The sequence below is a fragment of the Gekko japonicus genome, unplaced genomic scaffold (assembly GCF_001447785.1).
Source record: "Gekko japonicus isolate JY-2015 unplaced genomic scaffold, Gekko_japonicus_V1.1 scaffold1341, whole genome shotgun sequence".
Classification (NCBI taxonomy): Eukaryota; Metazoa; Chordata; class Lepidosauria; order Squamata; family Gekkonidae; genus Gekko; species Gekko japonicus.
The window spans coordinates 510,628-520,323 of record NW_015169817.1 but is presented as its reverse complement, the minus strand read 5'-3'; the positions used below and the strand labels follow the sequence as shown (position 1 = coordinate 520,323).

Here is a 9,696-nt window from a genome sequence, read left to right as displayed (position 1 = left end):
CCTGCAGCGCTTGCTGTCATCCATTGCGCTGTACATCAGACTGATGACAGTTTTGAGAGTTTAGGGAATGCGCAAGCAGATCGAGCTGCGAAATTTGCAGCACACCGAAAACCTGTGTTACAAATGGGGGTGCAGACAAACTTGGGGTTCCCTGATTTGTTTTCCACTCTGGCTCAAGTACAGCACGAAGCCCCTGATGCAAAAAGAGAGGCGTGGGTGAGTGCCAGTGCCTCCCTCCAGCCCTGGCCACCTCTGGTGGATGATATTTTTGTTCTCCCGGATGGGCGGCCGGTAGCCCCTAGGAGTATGATTAGAGCGCTTGCCCATGCGACCCACATGGTGAGTCACATGGGAATGGGGGGGTATTGCAACACAAATCCTAAAACAATGGTATGCCCCAGGAATCCACCTGGAAGCAAAACGGGAGACCCAAGCTTGTCACACCTGCCAAAAATTTGTGCCTAAACCACAAAGGAAACAAAGCGCCTACCCGTGGGTTTTTGGTCCTTTTCAGCATGTGCAAATTGATTTCATTGAATTGCCTCCATGCCAAGGCTATAAGTATTGCCTTACTGTTATTGATTTATTTTCTGGGTGGGTGGAATGTTATCCAGTGAAACATCAGACACCCGAAGCAACTGTGAACTGTTTATTTAGAGAGCTTCTCCCAAGATTTGGGGTCCCAGTAAGAATAGGTTCAGATTTAGGACCTTCCTTTGTTGCTAATTTATTTAAGAAAATGTTGACTGCACTACACATTTCACATGCAGCTCATACACCTTACCCTCCAGAAAGCTCAGGAGCTATAGAAAGAAAAAATGGTTTCATCAAAAATAAATTAAAGAAGATCTGTGAGGATACAGGGCTATCCTGGATGGAGGCATTGCCCCTAGCCCTGTTACACATTAGGAACACCCCGAATAGAAAACATGGATTGACGCCCTTTGAGATTCTTTTTGGAAGACCTTTCCCAGTGTATCATAGTCCACCTAGGTTTCAAACCCTAACTGAAGTAAGTGACATTGTAACTAAATATGTTCTATCTCTAGCTACCCTCTTGAAGGTCATCCACAGAGAAGTCCAGAATTCCCAGTCTGTTCCGGCTGACGTGGCTTGCCATAATATTCTGCCTGGTGACCAAGTCTGGCTACTGACGCATTGTAGGAGGAACGCCTTTAAACCGCATTGGGAGGGGCCCTATCAGATGCTACTGGTGACCACTACTGCCATAAAGGTCGAGGGAAGAGACACCTGGATCCACGCCTCCCACGCTCAGAAGGTTGTGTCTCCTGTGGAACCCGAGACTACAGCATTTCCACAATCTCATCTGGATTTGCAGCAAGTGGAAGATCCAGAAGCCACGCCCCTGCCCGAGCCTGGCACACCGCCACAAGCGTCAGAGCAGCAGCAGCCATCTCTACCACAGCCATTCCAGTTCCAGCGAGAGCCCTACGATTTGCGTCCCCGACGGTACAGGCATCCTTTTGAAGCTTGCCAGTTGCAAGAACCGCCTTGAATCTTGCCAGCCAGCCGTTTGTGTTCCAGCTATTTTTTGTTCCTGTACAATAAAACTTCAAGCCATCAGCCGCAACAGAATTCATATGTCATCCGAAGAAATCGGAAGCTGTGACTTTGTGATTCTAGTAACCCCATTGAGGACAATAGTGTAGCTCCCAATAGTGACTTCCCCATAGAGCCCCAAGTACAAGATTTTAGAAGGTTTTTTTGTTCCCTTTATTTGTTGGACTGTTATTGTGAAGAATATTTTTGGTTGTCAGCTTGTTGTGAACATTTTTATTTAGATGTGTATGAGCAGGACTATCAGGACGAATATCTGACAATTTTCCTTGTACGAAGTAACAATAATAACTTAGAAGATAAGAAGTTTTATTGGGCCAGTAGTATTGAGTGCCCACAGTTTAACGGGTTGTGGGAAGCAGACAAGGTAAAGGAGGACTGGGATACCATCCTGCATCTTAGGGATCCTTTGCCATTTCCTAAGGAGACCTTTGATCACGTGAGTAACCTCCGAAGGTGGGTGTGCCCTGACTGCTTTCTAGCCCAATTCCAACCACACAGCACACAGGAAGGGAAAGGGAATGAACCAGAACAGTAGAGGATGGAGAGGGGTGTGTTTTTAGTATTGTTATGCCTGAGTCTCATGGTTACAGGTTTAGAACATCCTTACAAACGCATTTTACAAAAGGTAGCCCAAGTAGCATGACTTAAAGACTGCTGGATTTGTGAAAGGACACTTAAAATAGATCAGAAAGCCACCCTGTTTGCAGTCCCTGCAAAGATTAGAGTATGGAGCCTTCCATCTTTAATGTCCATACAACATTCATTGGACCTTGTAGAGACCAAACACATTCAGGAACCCCCACAGGTACTATGGAAACATCCTGGCCCACGGTGGGTCCCTGAATGGCAGCAGGAGAAATTACCTGAAATATGTTTTACACCTGATACATGTACTTACCCCCTTTGTGTACGAAGTACCACACGAGCCGGTATGCAGGTTGGCACTCTTGAGCTTTCAAAATGTGCCCAAATTGTAGATCTCAGCCTAGGACAGCCAGATGTCCCTATTCCACCACCACAAGACACTGAATATAGGGTGTGCAGACAGCGGGTCTGCTATGATAAAATGGGGGAGTTGGAGTCTACCCAATTTAATTCCACTGGGACTTGTAACCAGAGCATTCCAGTGTATTTATCTACTTTCCGAAGCATTCAACACCAACTACAACCTTGCCAAGGCAAGCTTGTCATACAAGAGGGTGCCTTTGAAAAACTCCACAAGATAACAGTGTGTGGTCAAGAAAGTACGTTGGAGTTGGAAGAAGCTCTACGGTTTAAAAGGGAACTAGAGATGTTAAAGTGTAGTACTTTGTTTGACCAGGCAATGTAATCTATTCCCGGGATCACAGCCAAGCCTGGTATGTCACTTCTCAGGGTGCAGTCACCTGGTCTTTTCTTTATATGTGGGAATAATGCATATAAAGCTCTACCACCCAAGTGGCAAGGAATATGTACTCTAGGGTATGCCTTTCCAAATATTGCAATATATGATTCTCTGAATGCATCTGATGTACCTAACTTAGGAAGCTTCTTACATAGGATGAGGCCGAGGAGCGTACATAACCCTATTGTGAAACACCAGTCTTTTGGATGGCGTTTTATGCGAGCCATTGTTCCAGGAATAGGAGTCTGGGAGCTGGAGAAAGCCCTTGTAAACATAAGTTCTGAAATTGAACGTTCTTTTAATGATACAATAGCTTCTTTTTCACACATGCAAACAGAAATTGATTCTGTAGCTCAAATGGTTATACACTAGACATCCTTGCTGCACAACAAGGAGGAGTCTGTGCCCTTATTAAAGAAGAATGTTGCTTCTATGTAAACCAATCTGGATATATAGCTTCACATTTACAAGATTTAAAGAATGCAGTACAAGTATTTCATCAGGTAGCCAAGGAAGTCACCCTGGACTTATGGGACTGGCTTCCAAACCTAAGTAGTTGGGTGAAAACCTTGGTACACTTTTTGGTGTTAGGTGGTTTTGTAATCTTGGTGTGTTTTCTTGCTATTTCCTGTGCAGCTAAATGTATTCCTTCTGTGTTTTCTTCTGGAATCAAAATAGTCTCTACCTCCACATCAGCTATATCGTCACAACAACGTAAAATAGACAGATGGGCCTGAAAGCTTCCTGTAGAAAATTGTGTTTGGGTTCCCTTTAAACCCAAAAAATGGGGGATTGTGGAAAGAAATTTTAGAAATATAGAAAGTTTGGGTTTAAGATGGAACCTAATATCTCATGAAATCCATGTGTCTGTCTCTGTGTATTGCTGGAACAACAGTAAGGAGACAACAGGATTTCACATACCCCACTTCCCCTTAGAAGATAACTTTGAAGTGAGCCCTCTGATAGCTTCAAAGGACAGTGTAACCCCAAATGGTGGGAACACCAGGAAAACAATAGCACCTTCCAGTAAATAAGAATTGTGTGAACTTTTGTTGTAAGGAAGCAAATTTACAATTTCAACTTCTAGGAAACAATTTACAGTTAAGCAATTTCCACTTCCAACTGTGATATTACAACTGTGATATGATTATCAAAAGAACTCCTTTGATCATTTGGTATAAATACTGGTGAAATCCTACAGAACTTCGTTGGCTTCTGAAGGATCAGGAGGGGCTTAGTCTCCTGAGAATTGGAAGTCAACCCGAGAGGGCCCTTTCGCTTCTTGCATGCTTTGGGGTGGGATACTTTGTTTGCATGTTCATTTTTCTGTATGTGTTTACAATTTATATTTCTTGAAATAGAAGTGTACTGTGTGGGCAAGCTGACACAGCGTCTTGCTGTTCACCTTGTCAGGTAAACTTTGAATACTGAGCCTTTTAAATAAAAAAGATATATAAGAAGAGAGACCTTTGCTTGGAGTGTCTCTGGCCAGCGCTCAGTGTTTCCAAACTTGCACCTTCCGCCTTTGGTAAGGAGGCAACACTCAGGGGAACATGAACTGGAGGGGGTGTGTTGGGGCACATTTTTCTCACAACATGGCCAAAACCCAAAGTTTCTAGTACCTGTTCTAAGTAGCTTGGTTCCACTTTGTCAATGGTGAGGGAAGCCGTGCAGTGGATGGTCTTGGTGGTGGCCGTGGTCTGCATCGTAGCGGCGGAAGCCACAAGTCGAGCGCCTACAGTGCAGGTGTTTACCCACTATCTTCCCAAGATTGGCAAGGAGAACACCTTGCAGTGCTACGCTGACAGATTCCATCCTCCTAAAATCAGCATCGAACTTCTGAGGAATAGCAAGCCAATGGAGAGCCAGAAGAGCGACCTTTCTTTTCACCAGGACTGGGCCTTCCATAACCTTGTCTACGCCAACATCACTATCGATGGGAAGACCGAGTATTGATCCGCCCTGAGCCATTTGGGGGAGGGCGGAATATAAGCTGAAATAAATAAATAAATAAATAAATAAATAAATAAATATGATGAATCTATTTTATAATGTTGGCAATATTGTATAGTGTTTATTATTTTTCTGGTATTATCAGATAGATCTCTATTTGGAATGAACCCGGATTGATCAGGGTGTATCGGGGGGGTCAATTATTTTATTTTGTCTTGCTAATAGTGTTTAGTGTAGATTTTATCATCTGTGTTGAGCAAGGAGATGGGTCTGTTTGAATTTGGATTTGACGGGTCTCTATCTTTTTTTGGGATGACTATGATCTTTGCTCTACTCCAGTGGGTTGATTTACTTTAACTTTATTAAATTTTATGACAAGAATCCACATTTCTGATTTTGTATTAGTAAGAGTTAAGAAAATGTTATAAGATTATTGCACACTGCTGGAGCTATACAATTGTTATTTTAGCATCGAAGGAAAACCCAAACCCCTTTTAGACTGGAGCCTTCAGCACATCTTTATTTTTCATATACTCCCTCTGCTACTGTGCTTCTAATATCATCGGGGTTCACAGTTTTGAAACATCTAATACTCTTTTCATAGACAATGTCTAAAAGACTCTTCTTTTAGTTTGCGTTCTAATGTGAAGGCACAACCAACATTGATCAGACTGCTCATTCCAAGTACAAATGCATCCCCTATAATGCACTTCTTAATGAACAATTGAATAATAGCATCTGTAAGGATCAAGGTTTTATTCAATTGTTCATTAAGAAGTGCATTATAGGGGATGCATTTGTACTTGGAATGAGCAGTCTGTAAGGATCAAGGTAGGAGCTGTGGTGGCTCAAGTGGTTAAGACGCTGAACTGCAGGCTGTGGAAGGTCGGTAGTTCAGCAGTTCGAGACCCGGGTGCCGCATGATGGAGTGTGCTCCCATCTCTAGTTCCAGCTCCTGCCAATCTAGCAGTTCGAAAGCAAGAAATTGCAAGTAGATAAATAGGTACCACTTCGGTGGGAAGGGAACAGCGTTCCGTGCGCCTTGGTTTTTAGTCATGCCGGCCACATGACCACGGAAATGTCTTCGGACATCGCTGGCTCTTCGGCTTTGAAACGGAGATGAGCACCGCAACCCTAGAGTCGGATTCGACTGGCTTTCGAGTAAGGGAACCTTTACCTTTACCTTAGCTGACAGTTGGCAATTAAGAAAGCATTTTCTATACAGGAAAAGTCATGGTTTGATTTCTTTCAGGGTTGACTGATTTGATCTTCTTGCTTTTTAACTCCATTCTGACATATCTGTTTTTCCCATGTACCCTTTTTAAAAGGCATGTAAAAAGAATGAGAAATGTCTGGTTTTCATTATCCCCAGAACTGTGTATTATTAGCAGCCCCCATAGTCCAGATTAGCCAGACCTTGTGAAAGCTCAGAAACTAAGCAGGGCCAGTAGGTGGATGGGAGACCACCAAGGAAGGGTGGGGCTTCTATGCAAAGGGAGGCAGTGGCAAACCACCTTTGCTCATCTCTTGCCTTGAAAACCTCATGAGGTGGAACTTCATCAGGGTTACCAAGAGTTGGTTCTGTGACTCAATGGCACACTTTACCTTTTAGAATTCTGGATTGAGCATTTACGCAAAGACATCAAAACTACTAATAAAATTATTTATCAGGCAATAGTAATGGTTTAGCAATCAGGAAAATCACAGATCTAAATTCCTTCTTGAGGAGGCATCTGTCGAGCTCTGTCAAGGAGAGAATCACAGAAAGAGGAAAAATTGGCAGTAACAAATGAGGCACTCCAATTGTTTATGATGAACTGCTGCAGGGAACAGCACAGAGCTTATATGGGTGGGGAACAAATGATATCCCAACGATAGGATCTGCGTTGAGTTCCTTCACTCCTTCTGGCAGCTGGAAGGTGAATGCCCTCAGCAGGCTGGTGAAGAAGATGAAGAGCTCAATCCTTGCCAGCTGCTCTCCCAGGCAGACGCGGGCCCCTGCAAAGGAAACAAGGGAAGGCAACATATGAGGAGTCTATTAACAAGTATTGTCTAGAATGTATCACCTAGGTGAACATTTGGCTTGGACTTTGGTAAAATAGCACGAGCTGAATGGATGAAGATTTCCTTCTATCCTCAAAAGTAGCTCCTCCTTCTGTTGCTGCAACACTAAGTTCTCCACACCACATTTTATTGCCAAGCTGCTCACTTCCTGTTTTTCTGCCCCCCCATCCAACAAAAGACCAGAGAACCAACACAAGAGTAGGACAACACTGAACTGCAGTCAAATGATTCTCCCTGAAAGAAGTTCTCATCTTGTCCAGTGGCTGATTTCGCAGTAGAGGTGCCTCACGGTTGCACCGCCGTTTGCCCTAACACTATTGGTCAATGTTACACCCGAAGCTGGGGGGCTGCATTTTGACTTGTGGCTTCGCCCCATTTCCCCCACAGTTTTGTGATCCTGTTTTTTTTTAATATAAATTTTTATTAAATTTCCAACACATACATCATAAAACAGCTCCGAGAGACGCGCCCAAGCGCAGCGCCGCATCCGCCGGAACTCGTGATCCTGTTTTTTGAGGATCACAAAACTGCAGAGGAAATCGGGTGAAGCTGTGGGTCAAATGCAGCCCCGCAGCTTCGGGTGTGAAATTGACCAATAGTGTCGGGGCAAACGGTGGCGCAACCGCGAGGCAGCTCTAGTGCGAAATGAGCCCAGTATCTGGCTATCAAATCATTCATCAAACCCTTTAAGTGTTTAGTTGTGCATGTAACAGCAGAGCCACTGGAGAGCGGACTAGGGGAAAAATGTAGGGATCCTGAAAAATTGGGTGGACCATGGGGCTGGCCTAGTGTGATGAATGGGCAAAAGTCCCACCCCTTTTTATACATAACCCTATCTCCAGTGCACATTTATAGCCTGTAAAAATATTGAATGAATTACTGAAGGTTTCCTTGCATATGCCAGTATGCCTACCTTTGGAAGCAAAGAGTCAGTTCGCAAAGGGGATAGTGACAGTATCAAATAAGCTCCATACCCCACTAGGCTCTCCACAGATAACTCCAAATCTCCATCTTTCACAGCAAGGCATGTGATTTGTGTTTTCATAGAATGTTTGGTCTGGAAGATGATTGTTGCAACCATTATTGGGCATCAATGCAAGCCTTTTTGGGGTTTCAGAGGGGATCCATGTTGGTTTGTAGTAGAATAACTAGATTCGAGTCTTATAGCACCTTAGAGGCCAACAAGATTTTGGGGTGCAAGCTTTCAATAGTCAAACCTCCCTGTACCATATCAGACAAGGGGTGCCTCTCAAAGACTCATACCCCCCATTTTTTTTGTTGGTCTCTAAGGTGCTACTAGAATCAAATCTTGTGTTTTGGAGGGAAATGACAGAGCTTCCTGATCTACAACAGCTTAGTTCAGAGAAGGGATGCAGGGTCTACTCTAAGACTGGGCTCTAGACTAGAAGACCGTTACAAGCTGTGGCTGGTTGGATTAGACTGAGCCAGCTGAAACTGAATCTGACAAAGACGGAGGTCCTGTACTTGAGTCGGGGCGGACCGTGGGTAGGGATCCCACTTCCAACCTTTGATGGGGTGCCACTGGTGCCAGCACCGGAGGTTAGGACCTTGGGAGTGCTCTTGGATGCCAGTTTGGTGTAGTGGTTAAGTGTGTGGACTCTAATCTGGGAGAACCAGGTTTGATTCCCCACTCCTCCACTTGCACCTGCTGATGTGAACTTGGGTCAGTCACAAGCTCTGTCAAAGCTGTTCCTGAAAGAGCAGTTTGTGTCAGAGTTCTCTCAGCCCCACCTACCTCACAGGTTATCTGTTGTGGGGAGGGGAAAGGAGTTTGTAAGCTGCTCTGAGAAAGGGTGGGGTATAAATCCAATATCTTCTTCTTCTTCTTCCTTGACAATGGAGGCCCTGGTAGCAGCCACTGCCAATTTGGCCTTTTACCATCTTCAGGTAATTAGGCAGTTGGTTCTCTTCCTCGAACGCAATGATCTAGTTACAGTGATCCATGTGATGGTGTATAGAAATATTAATTCCTATAAACCCCTGCCTTTCCCTGAAATGTCTTTCTGATACCCTGTTTCCTGTTACAAGCCAGATGGCTGACCATTTGGTCAGAAGAGGCTCAATAGCCTGCCATAAAACCACATAGTCTTCACACTTCTAGTGGGGAAACCTAGACTTGATGGCGCCTGGCTGTGCCTACATGCCAGGACTCACGTAAGCATAGAGGAGTGGTTAGAGTTTGGGGGAGCACATACTGCAGGTGTGGCCTTCAAGACTACTGACCATTCAGAACAATTGGACACTCCCAAGTCTACTTCAATTGGCTCCTGGCCAGAGCTCATTTGAAGACTCAATTGCAGTATATCTGTTTAAATCCTATGAGAGTTCTGTTCTGTTCCTGTTATCTGCTGTTCTGTGGACTTATCCCTGAAATGCTTTGTCTCTGTCATGTGCTCTTTGGGAGAGACAAAGAGTTTCTTTGGAGCTGAGCCCATGGCTGCATGCTTGCAAAGATGAAACTCTTGTTTCTCAAGATACTTGGACTATCCCAATGGACAATACTGACTCTTGGACCCTACCTGATGTTGGTAAATATGCTTCTTATTGTGTAGTTAGGCAAAACATTGCTTAGGATGTTCTTTTAAAGTCTTTCTAGTCTGATTGCGATCCTGTACTGAATAAACTTTATTCTTGTTATAAATATTGTCTGCTTGATTTGTAACTGACCCCAAGCTAACTCCTGTGTCTGAACC

General features: G+C 44.2%; 1 protein-coding gene and 1 pseudogene across 1 annotated transcript in view; one reads left to right on the top strand and one right to left on the bottom strand.

Annotated features, from left to right (window-relative positions):
- Window positions 1-4,618: 4,618 nt before the first annotated feature.
- On the top strand, window positions 4,619-4,921 carry LOC107115467 (annotated as a pseudogene).
- A 1,804-nt stretch (window positions 4,922-6,725) lies between these two features.
- LOC107115470 (cytochrome P450 2J2-like) overlaps window positions 6,726-9,696 on the bottom strand; it is a 25,948-nt gene continuing 22,977 nt past the window's right edge. Inside the window, exon 9 of the mRNA XM_015417188.1 lies at window positions 6,726-6,916. Within this exon, the coding sequence (XP_015272674.1) occupies window positions 6,726-6,916 (191 nt within the window). The remainder of the gene's footprint in view (window positions 6,917-9,696) is intronic.